The 27,042-nt window shown below is 49.8% G+C and overlaps 12 protein-coding genes across 12 annotated transcripts; 8 read left to right on the forward strand and 4 right to left on the reverse strand.

The window, feature by feature from the left end:
* Positions 1 to 893: 893 nt before the first annotated feature.
* Positions 894 to 2,021, reverse strand: J7T55_001367 (uncharacterized protein; the record flags this gene model as incomplete). The annotated part of the gene is made up of 5 exons (XM_053136223.1): positions 894 to 978; positions 1,251 to 1,473; positions 1,687 to 1,756; positions 1,824 to 1,854; positions 1,897 to 2,021. The coding sequence occupies 5 exons, from the start codon at positions 2,019 to 2,021 to the stop codon at positions 894 to 896; spliced, it is 534 nt and encodes a 177-aa protein (XP_052986172.1).
* Positions 2,022 to 2,347: 326 nt separating this feature from the next.
* Positions 2,348 to 3,450, forward strand: J7T55_001368 (uncharacterized protein; the record flags this gene model as incomplete). Its single annotated transcript, XM_053136224.1, has 2 exons — positions 2,348 to 2,779; positions 2,848 to 3,450. The coding sequence occupies 2 exons, from the start codon at positions 2,348 to 2,350 to the stop codon at positions 3,448 to 3,450; spliced, it is 1,035 nt and encodes a 344-aa protein (XP_052986173.1).
* A 603-nt stretch (positions 3,451 to 4,053) lies between these two features.
* J7T55_001369 (vesicle transport v-snare protein) lies at positions 4,054 to 4,929 on the forward strand (the record flags this gene model as incomplete). Its single annotated transcript, XM_053136225.1, has 2 exons — positions 4,054 to 4,056; positions 4,117 to 4,929. The coding sequence occupies 2 exons, from the start codon at positions 4,054 to 4,056 to the stop codon at positions 4,927 to 4,929; spliced, it is 816 nt and encodes a 271-aa protein (XP_052986174.1).
* Positions 4,930 to 5,650: 721 nt separating this feature from the next.
* On the reverse strand, positions 5,651 to 6,632 carry J7T55_001370 (thiamine pyrophosphokinase; the record flags this gene model as incomplete). Its single annotated transcript, XM_053136226.1, has 3 exons — positions 5,651 to 6,253; positions 6,315 to 6,394; positions 6,461 to 6,632. 3 exons carry the CDS (start codon positions 6,630 to 6,632, stop codon positions 5,651 to 5,653), a joined length of 855 nt encoding a protein of 284 aa, XP_052986175.1.
* A 573-nt stretch (positions 6,633 to 7,205) lies between these two features.
* Positions 7,206 to 7,714, forward strand: J7T55_001371 (uncharacterized protein; the record flags this gene model as incomplete). Its single annotated transcript, XM_053136227.1, has 2 exons — positions 7,206 to 7,502; positions 7,676 to 7,714. 2 exons carry the CDS (start codon positions 7,206 to 7,208, stop codon positions 7,712 to 7,714), a joined length of 336 nt encoding a protein of 111 aa, XP_052986176.1.
* A 1,431-nt stretch (positions 7,715 to 9,145) lies between these two features.
* Positions 9,146 to 10,650, forward strand: J7T55_001372 (uncharacterized protein; the record flags this gene model as incomplete). Its single annotated transcript, XM_053136228.1, has 2 exons — positions 9,146 to 9,166; positions 9,232 to 10,650. 2 exons carry the CDS (start codon positions 9,146 to 9,148, stop codon positions 10,648 to 10,650), a joined length of 1,440 nt encoding a protein of 479 aa, XP_052986177.1.
* Positions 10,651 to 11,292: 642 nt separating this feature from the next.
* Positions 11,293 to 11,773, reverse strand: J7T55_001373 (uncharacterized protein; the record flags this gene model as incomplete). The annotated part of the gene is made up of 2 exons (XM_053136229.1): positions 11,293 to 11,530; positions 11,634 to 11,773. The coding sequence occupies 2 exons, from the start codon at positions 11,771 to 11,773 to the stop codon at positions 11,293 to 11,295; spliced, it is 378 nt and encodes a 125-aa protein (XP_052986178.1).
* A 1,792-nt stretch (positions 11,774 to 13,565) lies between these two features.
* J7T55_001374 (uncharacterized protein) lies at positions 13,566 to 14,778 on the forward strand (the record flags this gene model as incomplete). Its single annotated transcript, XM_053136230.1, has 6 exons — positions 13,566 to 13,854; positions 13,919 to 14,050; positions 14,107 to 14,237; positions 14,307 to 14,406; positions 14,457 to 14,623; positions 14,701 to 14,778. 6 exons carry the CDS (start codon positions 13,566 to 13,568, stop codon positions 14,776 to 14,778), a joined length of 897 nt encoding a protein of 298 aa, XP_052986179.1.
* Positions 14,779 to 16,628: 1,850 nt separating this feature from the next.
* On the forward strand, positions 16,629 to 19,241 carry J7T55_001375 (uncharacterized protein; the record flags this gene model as incomplete). Its single annotated transcript, XM_053136231.1, has 5 exons — positions 16,629 to 16,650; positions 16,726 to 16,984; positions 18,103 to 18,872; positions 18,955 to 19,013; positions 19,149 to 19,241. 5 exons carry the CDS (start codon positions 16,629 to 16,631, stop codon positions 19,239 to 19,241), a joined length of 1,203 nt encoding a protein of 400 aa, XP_052986180.1.
* Positions 19,242 to 21,273: 2,032 nt separating this feature from the next.
* Positions 21,274 to 22,687, forward strand: J7T55_001376 (uncharacterized protein; the record flags this gene model as incomplete). The annotated part of the gene is made up of 3 exons (XM_053136232.1): positions 21,274 to 21,987; positions 22,068 to 22,143; positions 22,218 to 22,687. 3 exons carry the CDS (start codon positions 21,274 to 21,276, stop codon positions 22,685 to 22,687), a joined length of 1,260 nt encoding a protein of 419 aa, XP_052986181.1.
* A 672-nt stretch (positions 22,688 to 23,359) lies between these two features.
* Positions 23,360 to 24,976, reverse strand: J7T55_001377 (uncharacterized protein; the record flags this gene model as incomplete). Its single annotated transcript, XM_053136234.1, has 2 exons — positions 23,360 to 24,228; positions 24,316 to 24,976. 2 exons carry the CDS (start codon positions 24,974 to 24,976, stop codon positions 23,360 to 23,362), a joined length of 1,530 nt encoding a protein of 509 aa, XP_052986182.1.
* Positions 24,977 to 25,461: 485 nt separating this feature from the next.
* Positions 25,462 to 26,582, forward strand: J7T55_001378 (uncharacterized protein; the record flags this gene model as incomplete). The annotated part of the gene is made up of 3 exons (XM_053136235.1): positions 25,462 to 25,660; positions 25,720 to 26,125; positions 26,189 to 26,582. The coding sequence occupies 3 exons, from the start codon at positions 25,462 to 25,464 to the stop codon at positions 26,580 to 26,582; spliced, it is 999 nt and encodes a 332-aa protein (XP_052986183.1).
* Between the last annotated feature and the right edge of the window lie 460 nt (positions 26,583 to 27,042).

Here is a 27,042-nt window from a genome sequence, read left to right on the forward strand (position 1 = left end):
TTAATTTATTTATACTTTTTTAAATTTATAATTAAATTTTATTAATTATTTTACTTATTTTATTATTATTTATTTTTTTAATAACTGTATTGTTTAAGTAGAAATTATAATACTTTATAGCTTTATTAATAGTAAGTTTTTTAAATTTAGTAAATTTTTTTAATATATATATTAATAAAAGTATTAAAGTAGTTTTAAAAGTATTATTCTTTAGTTTATTAGTAATTTAGCTTATTTGCTATATATTAAGCTTTATTTAGTATTTAGTATTTTACTTTTTAAAATATTTAATATATTATTTTTTTAAAAAAAATATTGTATTTTATAAACTTAATTATAGCTTATTATTAAATATATTTAAGTTTATATATTTTTAATACTTTTTTAATTTATAGTATAATTTTAAAAATATATATTAGTTAAGTTATAAATATAAGTTATTTATAAGCTATTTTAAAAAGCTATTAAAAAGTATATTAATATTTATTATTAATATAATTAAATTAAATTTATAATAAAAAAAAAGTTTATTAAAAATAGTATAATATATTAGATAATATATATAAAAAAAGTAATTAAAAACTTATTAAATAAATTTTTTATTTTATAAATTTTTAATATTTTTAATTAAAAAAAAAATAAGTTAATAAGCTAAGCTTATAATTATAAAGTACTATAGATTATATAGTAAGTAGTAAAGTATAAATAAAAGTGTTATTATTTTAGCTAAGTTTGTTTTAGTGGAGGGTAAGCCTTTAGAGTGTAATTTATAGGTGCTCTGGCGGGTGTGCACTCTTTTGTAGTAGCTTTCGGCAGCTCGCACGCACGCCAAATTTGCGACAACCTAATACGAAAGAAGTAGCCATAGTGGGCAACAGCGGCCTAAACCAGGCTCAAACACCGACTGAGGAGAAATCAACGTGTCCGATATCCAGATGGGTGATGTTGTGCAAGGCCTTGAAAGAAGCACAAAAGTGCCTGGAAGAGCCACGACAGCAGTATAACAACTATCACGGCGGAAAACAAAGACCAAGGATAAACTTAAGAGCATACAAACACGAGATTGAAAGACACCGAAGTCGGCCGGCTCCAGCACGAACTTGCAAACGTGCGAAAACACATTGATAGTGTTTCTGTCCGTGCTTCTTCCGGGCAGGATATTTAAAAATGCCCCTGTGCTCGAACACGGACTGCACTCGGCGGACCACATCCCGCAGAGCGATTGCCAAGCATCCTACGCGCACACTTACCCACTAGGATCATGCGGCTCTTCCATTCTCCGTGTCTGCAGTGCATCGCAGCATGCGGCGCTTAGCTGTACAAGACTCTGATTGTCGTTTGTCCCGCCAAGAAGCCAATCAGCAAGTAATTGATGCAAGATGGCGTGAATCCAGCCGCAAGAGGCCGACTGCATCGTCTCCAGTAAATGCTGTGTGATTCTTGGGCTCAGCTCCGTGGCTGCGAGAGAAGTGGCTTGATTGTAGAATATGGTAACCGAACGGTTGTGTTAGATTCTCTTCCTTGTATCCATGTTGAGTCAAGCTTACTACTGCCTGCCAATAGGGAGGCCTCGCGGGATATATCTTCACACTTTTATAGCCCCAAGGAATGTGATGTAAGATTTTAATGCCTTTAGAGAAGCACATAAACAATATAGGAACCATAATTCCCAAAATCTCATGTTACCATTAACCTGAATGGGCGTGTCAGTAATCCCATAAGACATTGAATTAGGGCTCAGGGGCAGCGACGAAGGCTGTTTAACAGAAGAACCCCAAAACCGAAACCCCGAAATAAATGAGAAAATCTACCGCCTTTCTTACCCACCATTCTGCTTCATCTTCTTTTCCTATGCTCTCTATACAGTCAGTCACGCAGAGCATTGGTCAACCTGACCTTTGCTTCGGCCAAGCTATGGAGATAGCTTGTGTCGATATGTATCCATATGACTGGTTTGATATTTGACACTTCTTGACAGTCTTGGATAAGGAAGTCGACGAATGGAATGTGAGGAGACACATATTTCGCAGCGTAGTGACGAGATAGCGTAGCCAAATGGAGCTAACCATGGTCGACCAAGAGCAGAATCTTACGGCTTTGGCCCTAGAATCCTTCGTCTTTTGGTAATGTTGACTAGAGCTCTGAGGAGGATGCCAAAGTAACCCCGGAGTGATTGATGACAGGCATATGAGTGGATCGTGACCCTCGATCCTACCTCGCATCAGCACTGAGACTTAGCGCGGTCCCGCACTATTTTCCATTTAAAAGAGCACCGATTGTGACCAAATTGAAAGGTATGGGATGGCCTCTCTCTCGCTTACTTTCTCACCGTCGGCAGCGGCCCACCATGTTGGCCGCACGCGTCTTCCGCGGATCGCTGCCACCGGTGCAGCTGGCCCGTGGCCCGCTTGCAGTGTGTCGGCCTCGGCTTGGCTCAAAGACCTTTGGTAGACCTCTGTCCGATCATGACCAAGAGTACTCGAGTATTGTGCACTTCCCGTTCAGGAGCCCATCTCAGCTTCGAAAATACACAACAATAGGGGCGAAAAGCTCTGAGAAAGAAAAGATCAGCCTGACCGGGCCTGAAGAGCTGCTCATGGGGACACTGTTCCTGAGAGCCCACGACAGCCGGGCCGCAAAGCCCATCCTGGGGGACCATTACGCACAACAGGTTATTGACCGGTGCGACATCGATACCGACAGAACCCACTATCCGACAGGAGAGCTGTGGGTCCGAGCACTTAATTGCAGGACCAAGCAGCTTGATGACTGGTGTCAGGTGAGTTCATAAAGTCCCTTGAGCATTTCTGTATTTCCAGGAGATATCTAATTGGAGCTGGCCTGCAGGACTTCCTGGACAGACACGGAAACAATCCAGTCACGGTAGTCCATCTTGCCTGTGGCTTGGATAGCAGGTACTGGCGTGTCAGAAAGGGATCGAACGTGCGTTGGATCGATATAGACCAGCCTGCCGTTGTTGAGCTACGGTCGCGTCTGATCTCACAGCCAGATGGGGACTACACACTGCGGACACTACCGATCACCAAGCCAGGATGGACCAGTGATATTCCAAGGGACCGTCCGACTTTGGTCATCGCAGAGGGGCTCTTCATGTATCTCGAGCCAGCAGAGGGTAGAGCTATCTTCCAGGAGGTGGCAGAGAGGTTCAGTGAGGGCGAGATCATGTTGGATTCGCAGTGCTCGCTCAGCAAATTCTTGACATCTTGGATTTCCGTGTTTCGGTCCAGCGGATCAGTATTCAAGTGGGGCACGGACAACCCGCATGGAGAAGTTGAGGCGACGCATACAAAGTTGAAGTTAAAGGATCAGAAGCTGTGGCAGGATTATGTTGGCACCCATCCGCCACTATTTGGTGAGCTCGGCACATATGTTGCGTCTTGGATGCCGAGCTTCAAATGGAATCTCTGCTTGAGTCGGTTCAAATTTTGAGAAGTTTGAAAGGGTTATACTGCCATAGGTGGGGATAGAACGGTTATTCAATACTCCAGAGGGGTTTGTATTCTTGTCTAGTTCTCCACGGTTATTGAAAGGAGGACATACTATGAGACCATGAGCATTTCGTAGAGTTAGACCAGAAAAGATAAAGGCCGGGGGGGAGTTGAGTTGGTCTGGTCAACCTGATCTAAGAGAGTTGTGCCCACCGTTAAAGTGAAAAATTCAGGATGTTAGTGTTGCAATGAACAAAACCACGAACAAAACCACTAGAGGAAAGGTAGTGAGCACTACGACTGCATGGTAAAGGAAGACAGAAGTGAGGGTGTCGTCATTTTTGAGACGTAGGCAGCCAAATGGGATACCCCTGTCAGCTTTTTGCCTTTGGCTAGATCTGCCGAGGTCGGCAACCGCTTTAGGCAGGCGGTCAAGATTTAGGGCTGCAGCTGCGCTGGCAGTTTGAAATGCCAGATCGTCGCCAACCGCAACCAGCATGCAAAAGTGTCTACATCACATCACACTCGACCTGGCACCGTGGCTTCTCAAGCTCACCTCTCCACTTCTACTCACTCATGACCCCATAGCATTGTCAGTTTCATCATGGTAAGCTCCCCAACTCTAGCATACCTGTTTGTGCAAACCACAGCTAACACCAGCCCGCAGAACACAACATTCAACAGCGCTCTCAAGCAGAGCACTTCGATTCGCAAAGACCTCGCCAACCTCTCGAGCCAACCCTCCTCCGACCCAAATGGCCCCTCGCCCGCCCTCATAAGCCCCGCCGCGCTCGGCTCCCTCAGCGCCTCCCTGACCGCCTTCCAACGCACCATCGACGAGTACAACTCGCTCGCAAAACAAGAGCTCAACCCAGCCAAGCAAGAAAAGGCCCTCGAGCGCATACGAAACTTCCGCACCGAACTAGCCGACTACCGAAGAGAGTTCGAGTCGCTCAAGACACAGCGCGACGACGCCCTGCACGCCAAGGACCGCGGCGAGCTGCTAGGCCGGCGGCCCTACGCCGCGACGCCCGAGAACCCCTACGCGGGCAGCTCGGGCGCGGCGACATCGAGTTCCTACGGCGGGTACGGCGGCGGCGGCGGCGGGGGGCACGTGCGGAACACGAGCGGCGGGGCGGGCGTGGGCGGGAGCAGCAGCGGCGGCGGGTACGGCATGGGCAGCAACGACGTGACGCGCGAGGACCACGCGCTGCGGGAGCAGAACTTCTTCGCCAGCACCAACTCGGCGTTGGACGAGTACATCGCGCGCGGGCAGGCGGTGCTGGGCGACCTGGGCACGCAGCGCGAGATGCTCAAGGGCACGCAGAAGAGGCTGTACTCGGTCGCCAACACGCTCGGCGTGTCCGGGGACACCATCCGCATGATTGAGCGGCGCGCGAGGGAGGACAAGTGGATCTTCTGGGCGGGCGTGGTCATCTTCTTTGGGTTCTGCTGGCTGTGTCTGCATTTCTTGCGATGAGCGGAATGGACCTGGGGTTGATTTGCTGCCCGCCGAGGGTGGGGAAGGTTCCTGCTGGGTTTACTTGGTGTTCTTGTCGTACTTCCTTCATATCTGCATGAGCATGGCGTTTTGGTTAGGCCTGAAAGCAACTGGCATCATCTATGGGAATGGAATGAGACGGTTTTCTTGAGTCTACTACGTGCTTACATCGCTAGAGAACCTCTTCTCTTGATATCTCGACTGTTTGTTGGTTTACAGCATGACGGGCGCAATAGTACTCTCTTCTCTCTTATGAATACCGTCGTCAGCAGCATCAATGCCATCCTCCCAAGTGTCAAAATTGTAGCAAAAGTCAGTGGCTGACAGGGAATGAGATGGCCAAGATTGGCAAAAGAGTTCGGCGACCAGCGCCTACATCTCTGTTAGCACCCGAGGGCACCCATACGAGCGGGTTGTTTAGGTTTTGGGTTAATGATATTTGTTTGTGTGTTGTTCTTTCCCGCAGATACTACCAGGGCGACTCGAACCTGCGAGCTCCGGTTATTGCCCTCAGCTAGTAGTATCTCCTGCAAATCGCCGCCCTGGTGGATCACACCATTTGACCTGAGCACGCAGGAGTGCCGATATTGATCTGGGGGCGGTTCGGGGGGTTTATAAGCTGTGGAGTGCAAAGCAGGCAGAGATGGGATGAAAGCGTTTGTGGGGCCGATACTACTGGCTGTTCCAGCAAACCGACAGGCTACCTCTTCAGCGCGATAGTGAACAAGACCTCCTTCGTCGTCTCAACCTCCACCGCCTCCGTCTCAGGCAAGACGTGGTTGCTCGTGCTCATCTGCCCCCCAAACTCAGTCTCCCAGTCCGTCACATCCCACTCGAAACCCCTCAGCGTGATGACGCTCGGCTGCTTGACGGGCACGATGCCCGCGTACTTGTCAAACACGTCCCCCCTCCTCTCACCGTTCCCGTCCCGCTCCCTCACGTGGATCCGATGCTTGCCCGGTTTCAGCAGGAACGTGATCGACTCGCCGCTGACGAGGAACAGGCGCCCCTCGGCGTAGCTTGGCGACGTCTGGAAGAGGTACAGGTGGTGCAGCTGGCTCAGGCCCTGGTCCACGCGCCCGCCTAGGCCGCCCATGGCCACGATGTCAGGTGGTGCGGCGCCTGCACCGGCCTCAGGCGAAGGCGTCGCCGATGCTCGGATCCATTTGACTGCCTTGCCGAAGTCGGTTGAGTACTGGTCCGGGTCGTGGACGATCTTCGCCGGCTTGGCACGTGTGGTGAAGTGTTGCCGTGCTTGTGTGGTGAGAGAGTCTAGGTCACCTATGATGGCGTCGAGGTTGTCCTGGATATTGTGAGTACTTGATGAGGATTTTTTGCGCTGAGTGCAGCTGGGCAAATCTCACGAAAACACTGCTGCCGTCGTCATTTTGACAGACGTCGAGGAGACGGTTTGCGCCGCCATCTGCTGCGACTCTCAAGGATGCTGACAGGGCATCAGCAGGGGTCGGGGACCGGCATGGAAGGCTTCACGGGCAAGGGACGCGTTTACAGTTCTTCCACAGCGTCTTTAGGGTTGACACGTCCCGAAGTGGTTGGTTGAGGATGATGAGGGCAAATTGATTGGGTCTAACCGGGGTGTTGGATCCCTCGTCTCTGTCGGCCCGGGGCTGCAGGATGCGGGCCGGGTACCAGTCTATCGGGTCGGCCATGGTTGCATGCATGCACGCACGGATCTGCGAGTGGTTGTGTAGAAGGTTGCGAGATGGCGAGACTGGAGAGACGACATCAGGGGTGGGCGGCAGAACAGAAATGAGGGGTCATGTGGAGATGGATGAAGATCCGAGGATCGAGAATACATGACTAATACCTCTCAAGCTGGTGTCTATGAGCTCAAGTAAGGGAACTGTGACTGACGTTGTATTGAAGGACTGTCTTTCTGGGTTTTACTCACGTTAATACAATCTGCTCCTAGACACATATCTCACATTATAGTCGTCGGTTTGCAGCAGATGTCAAAAAGATACTTGTCTCTAGACTGATCAATGACCACTGCTGACATCAGACGATTGTCGGTTGCTACACTAATCCCACGGGCTTGAGTTTAATCTAGGTTTTGAGCGTCGCATCAATCGCAACGCTCCTCCCGGTCTTAACATCGTCCCCTAAGGCGTGGTAAACAAATCTAGTGCCAGGTGAAACTCTACTAACTCTACCCCTCTTTCCCTTCCCATCTCGACTCGCTCTTGAACTGTCTGTATGACCAAGCTGTCGTCTTTTCTATCCGCCAAGCCATCATGTCCCACTTGAGCTCCAGCACTACTGAATCCGGCTCCGGCTCCGGCTCCGGCTCAACAGATGCCGCTAACACGGCCAATACCGCGGACACGTCGGCCATCTTCCAGCCGCGATCTAAGTACAGGATTATAAAGGACGGCTGGGGCAGCCGGACCAATTTTCAAGGCTCCCACGGGCTGAAGATGGATCCTGATGGCCTCGAGGAGGGCAATCTCATCCTCGAAGGTTACCAGCAGTGTGAACGCGACACGTGGTACTTGAGTCAACAGGAGAAGCAGGCTTCACAGGAGACGAAGGTACATCACCCACACCGTTTCCCCGGACTGAAATGTTTCATATAAAACCCGAGGTTAACAGTGATAGACGATTACACGCAATATGCATGTGGGGGAGGGAGAACGCGTCGCGTATGAACGCGAATTCGCTACAAATTCAAACGCCATACTTCTCCACAGTGGACCAAATGCAGGTCTACAACAGCCGCAAATTCCCGACACGTTTCCTCTGATCCTGCTTCTAAGCGCTCTGTATGCCGACATGCAGATTAAGCGAGGCGAGACTAGTCAATGAATCCGGGGCTGGGCTTCACCGTCAGCCAGTCCTTTTGTGACGGTGGCGGCCTCCCATCAGTTAGAAAGAGTTTGCGAGAGGGGCATGAATGGCCATAGCTGCATGCCGCGGCAAACTCGAGCGCAGCCCACTTCCCCAGTGGTTCGCATACGAATCCACAGGCACAAGCAGGCATGGCACAGGTACACGAACCTGGGGTGCGTCTCGGAGACCAGGCGTGCATTGCTAAGCCCTCAGATGCGTTGGTCCGTACCCGCCCGAGACTCAAAACCGCTTCTCTATACGCTACTTCTCCCATGGATACCCACCAGCCAGTGGCGAAAACGAGCACCTGAGCCTTCTCTTCCTGTATCTCCCCAACAATTATCAAACGTGGGGTCAAACTTGCCCAGGCACTCTTCAAGTCTGCCCGGCCATGCTTTTGCTCTTGATCGGGGCACAACGGACGAAACTGGACAAACCACAGAGCAGTCCTGGCGTTAGCCCACGAATTCCGGAAACTGTGCTATCTTGATGATTGTATGAGCCGATAGCCCGGATCTTATCTTGGCCATGTTCCGGGGTTCTGTATTCGGCCCCGAGGTCATGCTAGCGGCAGGGGTTTGTGTCCTTTCAACTCAACGCTGGTTGCCTATACGAGACCGTTGTTTAAGTCTATCCGGACAAGAATAATGAATAAAAAATTGATTAGATTTCTCTATTCGCGGATTAAATATCTCCAAGACCTAACGACCCACTGTACCCGCTTCATGCTGAAACAGAAGTGAGAAGTCCATGCTCCGGATAACTCAAACGGGCCGAATTTACACTTGCTGCACTATCTTTGCTGTCCAAACTGGAATTTTGACTTCATGTGCTGTGGGTTAGGCGTCTACGTGTCGGTAAAGCCCCACAAGACAAAAGGACCCCTCTGCCAGCAGCCCCCAGGCCAATTTATTGGGCCTGTCAAGACGTCATGGCGGAGCGTACAGAGTCCGATAATGTGCCCCGCCGCTTAAGTTCTTTTGTTGACTTTTGACTTGAGGGGTCTTCCCCCCCAACCAGCTTTGTTTCGCTCGGGCAAACGGTCAGCGCTCACTCTTTCTAGTATATTATCGCTCGGGAACCAAAGTTCAAGGTCCTCGTGCCACCGATATTCTGTCTCGGTTCCAACTCTCCGAGCTCTCAAGCACCATTGCCGAGAAAAGTACGCCTTTGTCTACTATACGAAGGGTGACGCCCTTCACGAGTCTTCCAAACCGCGACACATCAACCGTCACCCGAGATACTATCTTCACCTAGGATATTGCGCACTCAGTCCGCCGCAGAAATTTAATCCTACGCTCCCCGTCGCAGTGCCACATTTCCAGTGCCTCGGGTTTGCCACATCATGGTAAATACTCCGCCTTTCGTGAGTATCTGTAATACCTGCCGTCTTATTCCAGCGTCTTGTCTGACTCTCCGTCGTCTTCACAGTTCTCGATCCTCACTGTCCGACCTTCACTCCCAACCCTCGAGCTTGAATCCGCCGAAGAACCGGACGCTGCCAGCTCCATTAGCAGCGAGTCTCAATACTTTGACGCCGCTGAGTCCATTTTCAGCCATGATGAGTCGGAGATCACCAAGCCAACCGAGATCACAACTGTTGATGACCGCGACGACGTTAGCAGATCTCTGTCCCCCTTCCACGCGCCCCGTTGCACGAACCAGGACCAAGACATAGACAAGCTCTTCTTACAAGACAAAACAACTACTGGGCCGGCACAAGCGGTCCATGGTACCTGTATCAGTGACCTCAGTGATGGCGAGGCCGACGATGCTACACCAGGTGTGACGTGGACAGGTACAGACAAGGATCTGCCTGCCATCAAGCTTGACCGAAGCCGCGGGCCGGGCCGCCACAACTACAAGGTTGGGTCCAGAGAGGAAAATGAAAGTGATATCCAATTTGACAGGGCCTCAACTTTGAATATCAACGTCCCATGGAAGCATCCCAGGGAGAGCACTTCTGAGGCCTGGAAGGTGATCCAGAGAGTTGAGAGGCTCGGGGTTCTGCAGGATTTGTCCACGACTAGTCAGTCGGCGGGAGCTGGCAACATCCATTCTGTGCCCGGGCCTCTTACCGCCGCCTTGGACAACCTGATGCCCGCCACACACTGTTGTGCTACCGAAGACAAGTCACCGCCAACGGAAGCACCTTGGCAAGCTGTATCATCGCAAAACCTATCGAATGCAGCCCGGCAGACCCAGGTCCACGAGTTCCACGGCGCGATTCACCGCTTGATGCCGCCCGGCCAGATCATCTACTTCGGCATGGATGTAGACAGCTTCAGGCAGGAAGGTATCACTCGCTATGTCACAGATCGCATCCTAGACGCCGCGCTGGACATAGTAAGGGTATTCAGAAAGCGGAACCTTGGTATCGACTTCGCGTACATGCCGAAGTCGGCCTCGGCTTTCAATGTCTTCAACATCCGTTACGACCTCACCCTCGGCACAGGTACCCTAGCGCAGGCTTTCCTCCCCAGCGACTCACGGAGGACCTGGCAACTGGGTATCTCTCGCCGCCTGGCTCTCTCTGGTATTGGCTCGCGCGGCTACCTGGACTACCTGCCCAACATCCTCGCCCACGAGTTCATGCACATCCTAGGCCTGCGCCACTGGAACGCCGGATTCCACGCGAGCGAGATGCACGAGCCATCTGTGCTGTGGCCGAAGACGGTCGAGGGGAACAGAGAGTCTGTGATGAACACCGGGGTGCACCCAAGTCAGTTGCGTTTCTCGGATGAGGACTTTCGGGTTATCCGAGAGATGTATTCGACTTTCAACGGAGCTCTGTGTGCCGGTCGGAAGATTATTGATATCGACCCTTACAATGGACCTTATGTGGCATGATGGGGTAAAGTCCACGTTTTCTTTTCGTTTCCCCTTGGTCGCCTTATTATACCAGATTGTCATCTATAAAGAGAAAGCGCGAGCGTGTTTGAAGATATTTCTTTGTGCGTTTACGGTTTCATCTAGCATACAAAGCCAGACTGGGAGGATTATTGGACTGGGGATCGAGGTGATCGGAAGATATTTCTTTGTGCGGTTATGAATTCATGGAAGGATATTTGAAGGGTCTGGACTTGGTTTAATACAAGAGCATGGGAATTATAAGATGGAAAGTCGCTAGACGGGTTTGTCACATTGGAAGTTATCACATTGGAAGTTACCACATTGGAAAATATCACATTGGATGGAAGGATGTAGCTTAATGCCTGGTGGGACAGTTATGGGTGACCAAATGAATGTATGCATATAGAGTATGTCTCCACTCTCTGATGTCTTGAGTGACCGCTATGGGAATTTGATCCAATTATCGAATCCATGTCCGAATCAATGAAGTATGTGCTGAATGACAACACGTCCAGCTTCGAATGGTAGACACCACACACCACGATTCAATCCTATTCCTTCCCTTCCATGACCAAGATGCTGCCAATGAGGTGGCTTTTGGTGTGGCCAGGTCTCCTTCTCAGATGAAGCACCTTGAGGTTACTCCAAGTAGTAAGCAGCCGCGGCCAGGACATCGCCCAGGTCCTTCTTGTACGCGCCGTAGCTGCCATACTTGCCGTAGCCGCCGTTCTTGTCGCCATAGGAGCCATATCCAGCTTTCGGGGGTGCTGGTGCCGGAACAGGCACTGGTGTTGGAGTAGGAGTAGGCTTTGGTGCTGGTGTAGTCGTGGGGGTGGGAGCAGGTGCAGGTGCAGGCACTGGGGCCCCGTAGTTGCCGCTGTGAACTCCAGTGTCAGCAGGCAAGCTCTGGTTAGGGGGGCGTCGTGCCCAAGACAAGAAGTGGAACTGGTACATTAGGTAGAATGGAATGAGAGACTCACTAGCTTCCGTAGCCGCCCTTCTTGTCGCCGTATGAGCCGTACAATTGACGAGCCTCGATCTCAGCCTCGGGCTCTGGGGCCGCAAAAGGGGCCGCAAGAGCCAGAGGGAGGATGGAGAGGAGGAGAGTGGAAGGCTTCATGGTGATGGACGGTGTGATTGGCTGTTGACGATTGTTACACAAAAGACTTATTGGGTACTTTCTGAATTCATGAGCAGGATAGAAGGTGGTCATATGCTTAGCTTTATATAGAGCTCAGATCCCCATCAATTCTCATGAGCATCTACCGGCTGTTTAGCTCTTTCAGACCTCTCGTAAAGGTAATTCTGAAGTTGATACCGAACCGCGTGCTCGGCGTCTTCTCTGTCGTGCCTGGTTCCTGGTCATCACGCTATGTCTGGTAGACTCGCAGAGCTTCTTTGTCTGCTTGGAGCTGATCAACAAGGTGCGCAATCACATGGGGCCAGCTAAGATTTCCTTGAGTAAGCATTATTTTCGGGGCAATACAGAAAGCTCTCAACCGGTACAGGCTTAACACACTGTTTTCAGATCATTTAGCTGGCGATGTAGCTTTCACTCTATGTATAGGATACTCCCCTAGCCCAGCCACAAGTCAGAGCTGAATAAAGCTGAGTGTTGGTCAGTATTCAAGGTTGGGATTTAGGTAGGCCAAGCTGCCATGCTAGAGCTAATGTCACTCAATTCGGGTATAGCTCATACGTAGTCTATAGCTTGAGGGTGACCTACTATACTAGATCTCGTACAGTAGATTCACATTATCTTTGTGTTGTTGAGGCGTTTGCCCTTGGCCTATATAGCGCTAAACTGTTCACTATCTACATCGGTCCAAGCTACCAGCCGTTCCGGATTAGGTTTCTTCACAGTCCACCCTATTAGTAATTGGGAGCTTCAGCAACCTGACTAGCCTGCTAGGTAGGTCCAATCCTATCACCGTTCCGGTTGTTGGGGGTCACAAAGCTGCCGTGGACCTGAATGTTCAAGATGGTGAATTCCGATAACTTGCAAAACGCTACTAGAGCACGACCCAACGCCAGCAGTAGTCATGCAATCTTACACTTGTGTTCGGGTAGCCTAAACAAGATAGCAACTCAATGATAGCTAAAGTGGGGTTGCTTGATCTAGGTGGAATGATTGTTGACATATTCAGCTATCGGTCTGTCTAGAGGCGTGGACCCGTGTGGACTTTGTTCATCACTGAAAAGCGCTCCAAGGGTTTCAGATACCAACGGCTCACAGATCGACGAAGTCTGCTTGAATTTCACGTGTCAGAACATTCCAAGACCTGAGACACACTTCACAACGCCGGTTTAAGAAAGTTGTGCGCACGTCATTGTCAGTGCATTTCACAGAAGGCGGTGCTCACAACACAAGCATTGATGCGATCCCGAAAGCGGGCCGATCCCAACACAAGCACGCAAGTACATTGCAGCAATAAGGGCCGTGTACTCTGATATCGTGAAAGTAAGAGTCTAATAGCATGCCCTCCAAGATCGTTGGGCCCAATAAGAAAAGAAGCTCGTCATTGGTCAAAGCTTCTTAGCCACAAAGACGTGATGCAATGGCTGGCTACCATCCCTTTGTTCCACAGCTCCAAGTCGATTACCCCATGCTTGGCGTGCGGCTGACGGGTGTCACCTTTCGGCCTCATTGGGATCGAAACTCGTATTGGTGAGAACTAGGATGCCTGGCTTCCCAGAAGCACAGAAGCATCTGATCACACTTTCCACCATTCGAAGGCCGAATGCAGCCTCGGACGGCCCTCGGCAGATTTGTCTTCGTCCTTCATTAATAGGCATTTTTAATGCTCCCGAGGTCGGTCATGGGAACTAGTAGACCTCGATCGGTCTCGATCAAAATCACGCCTCCCTTGACGATGCCAGGAAGCGGGCCAAACACGCCTCCACAATCTACAATGGACCAAAAGTCTCCAGACTATGCGCTCGAGATGTGCGAGTCTGCACCAGAATCGCAGCCCCTGACAAAGCACATGTTCAGCGATGGCTCCGAGACCGATGTCGATGACTTTGAGTCTCTCAGGACGACTCACGACCGTCATAGCTCTCGCACGATACAGAGGAAACACATTATTCTCATAGTTCTACTGGCAATAGTTTCCCATCTTGCCAGCGGCTGTGTTGGCTTTTACTATAACAAGGGGCCGAACCTTGACGCTGCGTGCTCCTCCTACACAACGCAATACTGTGAGTTCTGAGCTTGAAGCATTTCGGCTTTGTTGGATGTATGAGTCTAAACCAATCGTGATAGCTCCGTTGCTCGAAGAGGTGGGGATCAAATACGACTTCATCCAGTATAATGGCTCTTTCCTGGAGGAGACCATCTATAGACAGAGGGGGTCTCCAGAAGTCGATGACGCCTGGGAGGCGCTTGGAGTCAACTGTATGCCATGATTTCCCCATGAATTGCTTTGCAATGATGGCTGATGTATCGTGTAGCTCGAGCTGGCGTTATTACTAGAGAGCAAGGCCTCAAAAGTGGATTGACTAATGCTCATGTCCAGCGTGCCGACAAGTATGGCGGTGGCTTCTTCGTCAATGTGGAAGGAATGCACCATTTGCACTGTTTGGTAAGATTCAGAATTTCCTACAGTATTAGAGACCGATTTGTTAAGTCATGAGTTCTGACATTTCCTTAGAACCTTGTTCGCCAAGGCCTGTACTGGAACTATGAATATTACAAGGAGTTGGGAGCTGGCGCCTTTGTGAACGACGACATGATCATAGAGAAACATATCTGTATGTACCTTATCCTACCAGAATTGAGTTCCATACTAAAACTTCTGCAGCACACTGCCTCGATACGATCCGCCAAACACTGATGTGTAACGCCGACACGGGTGTTCTGGGTCAAGTCTGGTTTGATCATGAAAGCCCAACGGCGTTCCCAGATTTCAACACAAGGCACAAGTGCAAGAACTTTGACGATATAAGTCGATGGGCTGTTGAGCACCAGGTAAGGCTGTTCTGTTTCCAGAGGATATAACTCAAGCAGTCACTGAGTTCATGGCTGATATCATCGTACATATTCAGGAGCTGGTCCCAGATGCATTGCCAGACGATTACATGAAGGAACCGAAACCAGAGTATGTAGGGGAGAACACACCATGATTGACTTTACTGGTGTGATCTCCAAAAAAAAGCGTGAGGTCGCTGAGAAGAGGCTCAAATATGATTTTGGGGATTCTCAAGCATGCGGGCTGAGCATACCGAAGTCTGGGGGGCCTCCCGCGCGTACAGTTGCTTGATCCCCTGAAATGTCGCTTTGCGTTATGATTGAGTGGGCTGGCCAGTACACTCCACTGATGATATAGTGTTAAAACGCCAGACCTACCGATATTGTCAAAAGTTTGCAATGTTTTCTTGTATTTGTGACATTTGCCTAGAGCTGGCAGCCATAGTTACTGCCAACTAGGTTGGGATTTATAATTGGCTCTTTGAGAACCTGCCTCAAGCACCCAAGAATCCTTTATCTATTCTAGGACTAGGATTTAAAAAAAAGACCAACCCAGCAAAGTCATTCCAAAAATCAAGAATGCAAATCTCATGGGAGTAAATATTAATTAATTTCCAATTTTCGAATCGCCAGAAACATACTCTTTACACGCGACTCAGAAGTCGGCATTGTCGCGTTGGTATATCCGTTTTGATGCTTTGTTCACACTCACGCTGCATCCGGCCACGTTTTGTACACAAAGGAGCTGGTAATTCAGATACTGGGTAGGCCGAAACGAGTGTCCGCTTCGTAATGTGCAAAAATTTAATTACTAGCTTATTCGGGACTAAGCGTGGCTGTGCACACAGTATGCAACCCAGACCCGCACTTGCGCATAAAAGGTACCACCTGCTGCAGACCGATCTACCTTCACATTTTCAAACGCCTACTTCATATAACTCAAAACTGCTCAGCACTTAGACATATAAGAGCTTGAGTAGTCCTCCCGGATAACAAGCAGTTTCCTGCTCATCGCCAATTTTTTTCTCCTTTCGGACAGTACAATGACACCCAGAGCTCATTTAATAACACTTGCGGTATTGCCCAAGCTAATGCCATGTGATTTCATGTCCCACTGTTCCGCGACAATACCACATATCCAATTGTTCCAACCTTCCGAGATTGGGAGTTCCCGCACCACTGCTTCAACTCCTTGCGTTGATGCGTCTCTCGCAACACCAACTGCGACTCCATTGCCATGACGCCGCCCATCCCGAGTTGAGCGAAGCCCAGACCGACCGCCAGTCTCTGAGTGATTCCGTACCAATGCCGCCACTTCCCACAGTTTCTACTAAAACCTGCCGAAGCTATCGCTGTGCTCTATCCGGCTCATCCTACGGCTTCCAGAGCACGCATCTTATACCAGCCAGCCGCTGAAGAAATATGGTTCAGGCGAAATGTGATGAAAGACTGCGAAGGTGGTAGTTACTCTCTTCAAGAGGACTACAACAGGCTGCCTCTACGGTCCGTCCTACATTTTGTTTGGGACAGCCAAAAGCGCGTCTTAGTCCCAAAAGGCAGTCAGCAGTGCTTTGCCGTACACGTACTTGCCGCGGTAGACATTCAAGTTTGCGAGTTTCCTGCAGCATGGCATAATGTACTTGAGCACACTTCACGATCGCCAGACTCGTTTCGCGGCGATCACGTAGTGTGGTATCGGAAGGAAAAACCATGCAAGATTCCTGCAAACCCCTCACACACTGTAACACTTCATTTCAAGCCCCACAGAAAGCTTGAGACAGAGCTTTTTGCGAGGGACCCTCGACGTGGCACAAGGTAGAGCAGTTCAGGTGGAATTGAACTATCAGGCACCTTATAGACAACTTTGAAGCGGAGGCCTCATCGCAAACAAATCAGCTGCGTCTCGAATATGACAGCAATACGCAACAAAATACAGCGGAAAGGGCTGGGGCGCGCAGTTTTTTCTCCTTTCCTACTTCTTCTTTCATTGATTTTTTGTCCTCCCATGTTCCCCGGAGAGGAAAGGGGTGGGTGTACGCCTGCAATTATATACTACTACACGTAACTACGCGGCATCCAAATCTAGACACAGACCGATCTAGACCACGTGGTGCGTTATGGCGGCGGCAGGACTCCCGCGACCATTTTCCCTCGTCGTCCTGGGCTTCCTCTCTCCATGATCTGCGGTCTTACCCGGAGCCCTTGCACAAGCAGTGTCGACACACACGAGAAGCAAACCATGACGCTTGTCCAGTTCCTCGACGATAATCTCGAGCAGAGCCTGCCTGTGCTGTGTGTTGCTCACTTAGGGGGAAACCAAGATTGGATCCAGCTTGTACGCCATATCATCGTCCTGGAAATGTGAGTCGGTGGAGTCGGTGCGAACAAGTTGTCATGCTCAACCTCACGTGGCTGATATGCCTACGCATAAATGATCTCACAAAATAAGTCTTTCAACAGGCTGTTATGTCCGAAGTTCTAAGTTCCCTCGTCAAATGTGAAATGTTGGCCGCTGTTAAACCTGGCTCTTGTTTGACATTGAAGGCTTTGCTCCGAATTCAGTGATTCAATCCATCGTTTCGCGTCAATCCTGTTGTAGGCTAGCAAACAACACCCTAGAAATTTTTCAATCTGCTCATGCCGATATCGCTATATTCTTTCGTTCTATTACTATTGATTCGGACGTGACAAGATGTGAGCTATATAGCACACACGTTAATCTGTTCATGCTCGGCTTCTGGTAATGTTACCGTATTTTCAAATATCATTGACTCCATCTCCATCCGCTCGGCTGCCCCATAATGTCTGGGAGATTGAGGATTAGATCTATGTGTCAATAGAATAAGACAAAAGTGAGGAGTGTGTAGCTATTTTGTATCGTGTTCAGAGTGGCAAGGGCGTGAAGCTTTATCAGGCGGCGGAAGTAGTGCTATGGTCAGGTACAGTATGCATATGTGTGAAGAGCGATAATGTTTATTTGCTAGACTTAGGGTGATGGGAAGGAAGTTATCTAGGTTCACCTGCCAGCTGGCCGCCCAAAGGTCATGAGAGGTGCCCATGACTGGCCGTAGCAAGTAGCCAAACTAATATTCTTTTATAACTATACATCTAAGAATAAATTAGAAAGAAGTTTTAGAATATTTGAAATACCCTCTTTCTTTTAGTACTACTTTTCAATATACTATACTTAAACTAATGAACTTAAATAATTATATTATAAACTTTTATATATATTAATATGGTTAAATTGTTAGTATGGTTTTGGTAGTATGAAATGCAAATGAGTGTACATCTGATAAATCTAATCGTGCGGGGTCCATGCAGGAGGCCTTATCGATAAGCCCACACCACCGCCCTACTCTTAACAAACACCAGGCCTCCTACTTTCCTCATCTCTTCTCTTTCGGCGAAGCTACATACACTTATAATATTAACAATATTTGATGTGGATCTCGAGACCTTGTGCTGCAAATTCCAAGTGACGTCGCACCGTCGATCAAGGCGGCTGAAGCATATTGTCGGACTTTCAGCATCTACGGCAAGATGACAGTCGATCACGTTGATGAGCGAACTCCCCTTCTTCCCCCTGTCTTTGGAGTTGACAAAGAAGAGTTGGCCTATCGACATCGTTATAGCTTTTTGCAGAGGCTCAAAATTGCTTCGTTAGCGTCCGCTCTTGTCGTTGTGCTCTTCAATTTGTTTTCCACGCCGCCTTCGCCTCATGCCTCGCCTCCTATCGACACGCTAGTCTGCTACTCCACTCTGAACACATCAAGGGGCTACGCAAGCGCCGAAGCTCTGAGCAACAATGTCTTGAACTTCTGCGACAATGCTGCCAGAACCTTTCCTCATATCCATTTTGACTGGAAGCAGTCCCAAACGTACTATTTACACACGCCTGACCAGTACACGATGACCGTGACAGTGTCAGATCAGAAAAAAGGCTTCAACCAATCTCAGTGCGTCGAAGCTATGAGCGCCATTATCAACGACTGCGATGTCGCCCTAAGAGACATCAACCCGATGAACTGGAAGCAAGGCGGCAAGCGCATGCTACAGCAAGATACGTACCAGATTGATATTTTTCGCCAAAACAGGCCTTGGCCGCCCCCTACTGAGCCGAGACAGAGTTGTACGGGCTGGTATAAATTCATTCTGCAGCATTATGATATATACGGCGCTGGGTGGGCGAACCATGACTGGGGGCAAAAGTCGCTTCTGCCGGCTATTAATCCGTGTTGTGGATCGGGTACGTCGGACAGTGAATGAGGAACCCAAAAGATGTATTTTCGTCTGCAAGATGGTGGCAACTGATCCAGAGTCATGAACAGGAAGCCTTACTGCGTGGAATTTCAGATACTTCGACCAGCCCGACGAGCACGGGTACGAGGTATGTAGAAAAAAGATCATGCCCACGTTCCTCTTACTGTTAGAAATCTGCTTACTTTTGCTTCCGCCAACTAGTGGCACTCATGGTTCAACACTGCTCTTGGAACAAGGACACGCTGCTTTGATAATAGCATAGTACAGTGCGCAGCTGGCGGTCCATGCGATTCATATTGCGGTGGCAATGGCTAACGCAAGCAACTCCGCCTTCTTGAATGAGGGCAAGTCCTAACAACGCCTGGATAAAGAGGGTTTTGCGCAGCAGGATCTCATACATTGTCACTTGATCGGATAGACTTTGGGCTTGTCAGTACTGCACACGAATAGGTCGAGTGCATCACCGGAGATGTGCGCCGGTTTTCAGTTCGGCCTTTGAGGGTTACGATCGACTATGTCGATCAGCGATGGCGTTGGTTTGGTGGAAAGGGTCGTATATTGCGTGCGGACATTGCACGGGCATCGAATTATACATATATCTTAACTTAACTGCTTCCTTGATCATTGGTCCACCCCACACAGTTGCACAGTGTCTAGTGAAGCCCGTGGCTTGAGATTTTGGGCATCAGGTAGTCTCTCCTAAAGAGGTAGCGTAATATACAGAGAGCAACTTTCACCACAAAAGTACTTATATGCGATTTTAGGGCTCATAGTTACACTATAAATTCCAACGCTATAATAGCAATTTCAAAAGTACTTTAAGCCTTCTCGTAAAGCTAGAAAACATTATCCTGCCTCAGCTGTTGTCTTGAAGAATAAAAATTAAGTACTAAAGAAAATTAGTAAACGTAATCAACATGTGGCACGCACACACAATACCCAGGTATATAAGCTCTTCTACCATCCACATACTCCATCTACAATGAAGGTATTTAAGGGCCATCCCCACAACTATCAAACACCTCTCCAGATGTCATGTTACTCTTTATAATACTCACTAGTTCATTCCGCAGCCAGCCTCATCTTCTCAAAGTCACGCAGTAGGTCTAAACAAGTCATACTAAGCCAGCATTACAACCAACCATTATAACTACAGCAGCAGCACAAGGGATATTCTAATTAATGCAAAGTATAGGAGACACATTCCTCTCAGTAGCTTTAGTCTGCCAAGAACTTGCAAAACTATCAGCTTGTGGTCAATAAAGAGGACAAGGGTCTAAACACATCCCTCGCTAAGCCCAGTTTGATATGCCCCCTCCAACCTCAGCCTCGCTCGCCTAGTTCTACCAGTCTCTAGTACTTAACGCAGCCAGCTCCCTCATAAATCACTTGCCTCGCCTCGTCCCAACTTCTCTTCTCCAACACTAGCCCGTAGCAGAGAAAGCACCCCTAGGTACTTATTCAGAATTTCCTGTTATGATAATAGATATCACCCTGAAAGACTATACCTTTCAAAGCAACAAATACGCCCTACGCCTTTCAGCACGAAAGCACACTTAATCATATTTGCCTGAGAATAATATCATATTCAAAGGTATTATACATCTTATTATATAAGCCGCGCTAATAGCTAGGCCATCCTGGCAGTAGTATTAATAATACATAACCCTAAATCTGCATTAAGGAAATACAGAGCACTAGTCCAGGAGTCGAGTAACACGCAAAAATATAACAATATTCAGAAGAGAAGCATAAATACTATATTATTTACAATAAAGTGCTCAATTAACAGAGCTGCCTTTACATACCCTCGTTAAATCAGGATGGATTTCTTATAAGATTATAAATAAACGTTTAAAGTACGTTAGAAGTAAGTAGTGCTAGGGTAGCTGAAAGCAGATGTTTATTCCTGCACTGCCAATTAGTCTAATTGTGGTTAAGCTACAACCAGCTTACAGTAGATATACTATACAAGCCACATATGGCGCATGAGGTTAGTGCTTACTCTTCTTTTCACAAACAAACAAAGGCGGACACTCGTTTCGGTCTGCCCTGTATTCCAGGTGTAATTTAATACACTAATCTATGTGTCTTGGCCGGCTGAGTCCCTTTGTCAAGTATATTTTTCAATTTATAATCAGCCTTCTCAGTCCATCTTATTGTGATGCAACAATCCGCAGTGTCCAGCGACCTTCACAAACCTCACAGCATACATCTGATTGCAAACAATACGGAGCGAATCATTAGGTCAGAGACTGGTTGTTTAGGGAGATCCTGGTTCGGGGTTCCCAGAAGCGCCACTGAGGCAACATAGCAAATCATTTCGCCAACGTATTCCACAACGGCTTCGCGACTATTAGGCCGTCGGCAGTTCAACACATCTGACCATGTCCGAAGAGGACGCTCGTAATTGGTCCCTATTCCTCCGTCAGCGACGACTCAAGGACCAACTTCGGAGGCTTCAGAATGAATATAAGGATTGCTACTGTCCCGTCGGTTGCCGAGGCACTCAGTATACCCATCTTCCCGCGGACCTTGGACCCACGGCACCCGAGCACCAAGACTTACATGGCCCGCACGTGCGCGTGAGTGATCCGTTGCCTATGACCAAATATAGGAATGAGTTTCGCACTGAAGAGGGTCTTGTCGTGCTGGCTGAGGCACGAGGCATGTCGGATATACTACTCCACCGTGAGAGGACCAGGGCTACCCTGCGCATGTCGCTGCAGGTATACTCGCACCCGCAGTATGCCAGGACGGGTCTGAGAGGGTACTATGCGGAGATGTTCCTGACGCGTCCGGGCCAGCAGGAAATATTCATGGGAATCATCCACTCCTGGTATATAGACAGATCGACCCCACGTGAGACTTGGGAAAGCATCATCCTTTACCTGCATATGGACGATGATAATTCTCGGCCAGACATGCCGGATATTAGTGATTATTTTAGGTCTTTATATGGGGATGCCAACCATGATCGAGACAACAATGGGGCACTATTACCACTCGCTGCAGTGCGGCGCCACCATGGAGCACGTTGGGCGAGGTTGAATGATGATACGGATTTTGTCTACATTTCCGTGATATGGATTGACCAACAGGTGCTTGCTAGCCTAACCTGTGCTTCTTACTCACCGCAGAGACAAGTAATTGTAGTGTGCTAACCACAGCGTGGCCATAGGCTTCGGGGAATCGTATAATCGACCAAGCCTTTGAATTGTTTTACAGGCTGATGGTAGGCGGGACGCTACCGGCGCGTAAGTTTGCCTTTGACTTAGAGACACTCGACGTATGCGGACTTTTGGGTAAAGCTAATTGCTCCACGTGGAAGCATACAACCTCAACCGTCCATTAACCCTCCTTTTGAGACCCGGTTTACTACAAGGAGATTTCATCGGAGTGTGGAGGGATCGGGAAGGAGGGGCTTCTCCCAACGAGGAGCGGACGACAAATGTCATATCGCGTGTATACGAAAGAAACGGATACATGCACCTCTTCGATCCCGGGCGCTATGACATACTATTAATGGGTCGTAGGGTCGACGCCTGCGATCACCCTGCTGCCCCCGACGACATGGCCACCTATCCTCCCGCCCCGCCGGATTCAGATCTTAACACACCATCGCCTAGACGGCAGGTCAGGGGAAAGCCACTAGATCGGCTGGGAATAAAGCCAATGGGCAACATTGGAAAACCTCCGGGACCTCTGCGAAAGCAAATGGAACAATTTCAAAGCCTACAAGAGGGACAGCAAGAGGACCAACAAAAGGACCAGCCAGAGGACCAGCGAGAAAGCCATTGAGACAGCCAACAACATCCGGCGCGGCGCAGAAGGGAGGCTCAAGCTTGCTTCGCACCAAAGAAACAATTTTCAGGTCGTCGATTGCTTCGGCGACTTTGGGCACGTGTAAAATGTAGCGAGATTGAGGCTCTATGCAGCACTTTGCGAGTTGTGGCTTCGTTTTGAGAGTTTCAGGGACGGAGGATCTTTGCGCTGTCATCGTACCGTCGTTTTGTTACCTCAGCGTGACGTGAGTAGTGGGCGCGGGACATTCTTATGCTCCAAGTATTATACCGTTTATCATGTGCAAATTTCGAGTGGGGTTGGGCCAAAACCAGCGGCATTGAGTGACTTGCCGTGCGGTTGGCTGCGAACACCCGTGCTATTCTGGTGAAGACCTATGCGATCGCAGGAAAGGGGTCATGAGTAGTAGAGATTGTGCTTTGACGTGTATCAGCAATCGATGCGTAGGACACAATATGGGCATTCTGCGAGTTTACTCGTTTCAGACAATGGGCTTGCTTCAACAGAGATTGACCGAAGAAGTCACACTAGTTGATTGTGGAGTCATGTCCACAGCTGTTGCCTCAAGTAGTGGGGCAGTAGTCGTTCTCGTCGAACGATATTCTTGCTCGTATCTGCTTCTTGAGCTTGCAAATCCTACAAGTCCAGCCTTGTAAGCATCGTGCCCCTTTAAAGCAACCACATGATATTTTGAAATTGCAGATCGGAGTCGCTTTCTTCATCGCAGATGAGCTCCACTCCGCTGTCGCTTAAAATTATGTTTGCTCCATCCAACGTGGCGATACGGCGTACACATGCGTCGTCGAGCTGTGGGTTCTCATTCTGACCGTACCCGAATGGCCAAAATCCTTGAGGACGAAGCAGTCGCAGTTGCTGGAACCTCCCTCTCTCCCATATGTCCGAGGCCAGTCTCTTCACGTGAGCTTCAAGCTCAAACCCAAAAACCTCAGCATCAGGATTTGTTCCGAACAGAGCGACCGTTTGGATCGACTCGGGCAGCAGGCTCGTGAAGAGCTCGTCTGGGCGGGGCGAGGATCTCGTGACGGCACCCGCTTCCCAGTCCCAGACACAGGCCAGGTCGACGTATAACGTTTTTAGGGCGGGAAATGATTGGAGGGACGAGATCCTCCTCCCTCGGGGGCCAATCAACAGGCGAAAGTCTATGCCGAGGACTTCAAGGGTGCTGCGTGCAGGCTCGAGAGCCTCGATGACATCTCGCGCTTTGGCCCCTGGGGCGGACTTCCAGCCTACCGGAGCAGGCATGTATACGAATTTGCGAAGGCGTGTACAGCGTTTAAGGAGTTTTCGAAGGTCTCGAGCCGCAAATTCGCAGCGGCAGAGGGTGGCTTCATGCAAGTTCTCGAACGGAGATGCCATGGGTGTGCCTGTGCTGCCGAAGATGGATAGCCTCGTGAGTCCTTCCGCGCTTTCAAGGAGAGGCAGGACCCGACTTAAAGTGTACCGAGCTGAAGGAGACGGCACCAGGTGACGATAAGGCGGTTCCACATGGCTGCAGGGCTTCAGCCACATATTTCGAACTACAAGGACCCGAATTAATCATCTCTGCTTCCGAACACGACAGGAGCAGGAATAGGTAGCATGATTTGTAAGGGTTTCTGACACACTTTCAAACAGTGCGGCAAATCGGGCAGCACGCAAGCAGAGTTTGAGATTTTCCTTACGGGTATGTCTCCAAGGCCATCCGGATTGCGGCCGCGGCATGACGTCTATTATGCTGGTATCAAACCAGTCGAGGTTGAGGGTGTCGATCAAGGGCAGGTAAGCCAGGACAAGTGCCACCAGGTCAAAGCCTATTTTCCAGCCATTTCTGTCCGTATACTCCTTGAAATATTTGAGCTCCATGTTCAGTTCGGCCGCCTTGCTGATCAGGATTGACGCCATGGGATGCTTTGGGTCGTTCAGACACTTCACCTGTGTCTGTCCAAACATATCGCATGCTCCCTGGATATTTACCTTGCGGACAAAGGAGGCCAGACGTGGGATTGTACAGATTGTTCGGGTAAACTTGGCGACACTGAAATAATGCCACTGGTCGGTGAAGACACGAGAGTCGAAGTTCCGGTATAGCATGGGAGTGGCCAGGTCACGGAACAGAGTGCAAGAGCGGCAAAGACTGGCCAAGGTGGAAGGATCGTAGATGCTCCAGAAGGTGCCATGTTGGTCGAAGGCGCCAAAAGAGAAGATAATCATCCATATTTCCGGTGGCAGGCGGCGGCATCTCGTCGAGTTATACCCAGTGTTGCGCAGGCCGGTGTGTGATTCCATCATATCGGTTGGGGGGCTTTTTTTTTCTGAGGGGGGGGGGGATAATGACACATGCAAAGCGTAACAAAATAGTTTACTTCTTTGAAAGGCCCCGAGGACCCCTATATAGCTGACAGGAAGGGATTTCTGAGGCGAACTCTGAAGCCGTGAAAGTGAGTGTTAATAGTAGCCCTGTGTCCCCACCAATCACGTCGCTGCTTTGGTTCCGGACTGTGAAACCAATCAAGAGTGGGCATGGCAGTCCACCCTGATCCCTGTCAGGTACGTACCCTAGGGTAGCTGGACGTAATTGTATGTACGGTCGATCTTCCAGAATTTTTGGACCGTTGAGCGTCTTGGTCGGATTACCAATTCATGACGGCCACTCTTCAACTTCGCATTCTCAAGCTCTAAGATTTTACCGTCTCCGCGGCCACTCTCTTCCCTTACATTCTTGGCGCACCATTACCATTCTTCCCTCTTTTCGCCACGGTCGCCACCACACCATGTTCCGCGCAGCAGTACGGTCCACGCCTCGAGCGTTGCGACAGCCATCCACCATCACATCCGCCGGCCGAAGATTCACAAGCACAGCTCCTGCAGACAAGAGGTATACATGGAAGGGCACCGCGGCAAGATGGGGCCTGGCACTAGGCGCCCTGTACTGGTACAACACAAGCCCTATGTTCGCAGACGAGCTCCCCTGTGCGTCCTCCTCCCCTCCGCCGCGCCATGTTTCTCACGACCACTGACACTCATCGCAGCTCGCCTCGAGAATGAGCCTCCTCAATTCGCCGAGTCAGACCTCCAGACCGTGGACGCGATCGTCGACGAGAAGCGAAAACAACTAGATGCGAAACACAAGGCCAGGGATGCGCAAGCGGCCAAGCAGGCCGTGGCAGCAAACAGCGCGACACCACAACAGACCCCACCCGCCGAGCAACCCGTCGTCGCCTCGCCCGAGGATGCCGAGAAGTCACCAGAGCAGCTTGAGGAGGAGGCTGGCCAGCAGGGCGCATTCAACCCGGAGACGGGCGAGATCAACTTCGACTGCCCTTGCCTGGGCGGCATGGCGCATGGCCCCTGCGGAGAGGAGTTCAAGGCCGCCTTCAGCTGCTTCGTGTACTCGGAGGAGGAGCCAAAGGGCATCGAGTGCATTGATAAGTTCCAGTACGTGACAGGCGCATGATCTCAGTACAAGTTGGACCGGCAAGAGCTGACAGATGACCACAGGCACATGCAAGACTGCTTCCGTAAGTACCCCGACGTCTACGGCGCCGAGATAGCAGACGAGGAGGCCGCCGAGCGCGAGGCCGAGGAACTCTCCCTTGACACGCCCGATCCCGTCCCAGCTGCGCCCAAGACGGAGCGCAACATGGCGGCAACCCCGCGTCACACCGAGGAGAAGCCCGCCGCACCAGCGCCCAAGGCCGAGGCATCTCCCCATGACATCCCCGAAGTCAATCCTGCCGACGCGACCAAGAGCAGCCCATCGCCTGTTGCCAAGGTCCTCGGCCAGGACAAGAAGGAGGACACAGAGGCCGCAGTGGGGCCTATCAGCGAGGAGCGTGGTGTGCCGGAGAAGGCCTTCGACGCGACGGGGGCCAACAACACACAATCAAAGTAAAGAGTCCATACATCCATGGCTGCTGGGATGGAGTAAAGGACTGTAGAGTTTGGTAATATGATGCATTTTCTGGACGCAGTGGGGATCTAGATCTACTAGACTTGCTTTTGCATCCGTGTATATTCTGGCCGGTTGTCACTCTATCTGGGCTGTGTATACTATGAAATGAGACGGTGGTCGAATGTCAAATCTTCTCATCTCAGTCGGATACATGCAATTCTGGCACTGCCACTCCTGTCGAGGTCGGTGTGTTTGGCTACAGCTCCACGAATGCTTACTTTGAGAACAGAATGCGTCTCGAAATATCAAAAAAAAAAAAAAAAAAAAAAAAAAAAAAAAAAAAGGAAAAAAAAAAAAAAAAAAAAAAGTGGGGGGGGGGGGGGGGGTCCTGGGCCCCAGGTTGGCCGCACCAACTTAGAAAGTATGAGCTAACCCATCTGGGCGTTTAGTAGGAGTTAGA

The sequence above is a fragment of the Diaporthe amygdali genome (genome assembly GCF_026229845.1).
Source record: "Diaporthe amygdali strain CAA958 chromosome Unknown NODE_74_length_29771_cov_61_159325, whole genome shotgun sequence".
Taxonomy (NCBI): domain Eukaryota; kingdom Fungi; phylum Ascomycota; class Sordariomycetes; order Diaporthales; family Diaporthaceae; genus Diaporthe; species Diaporthe amygdali.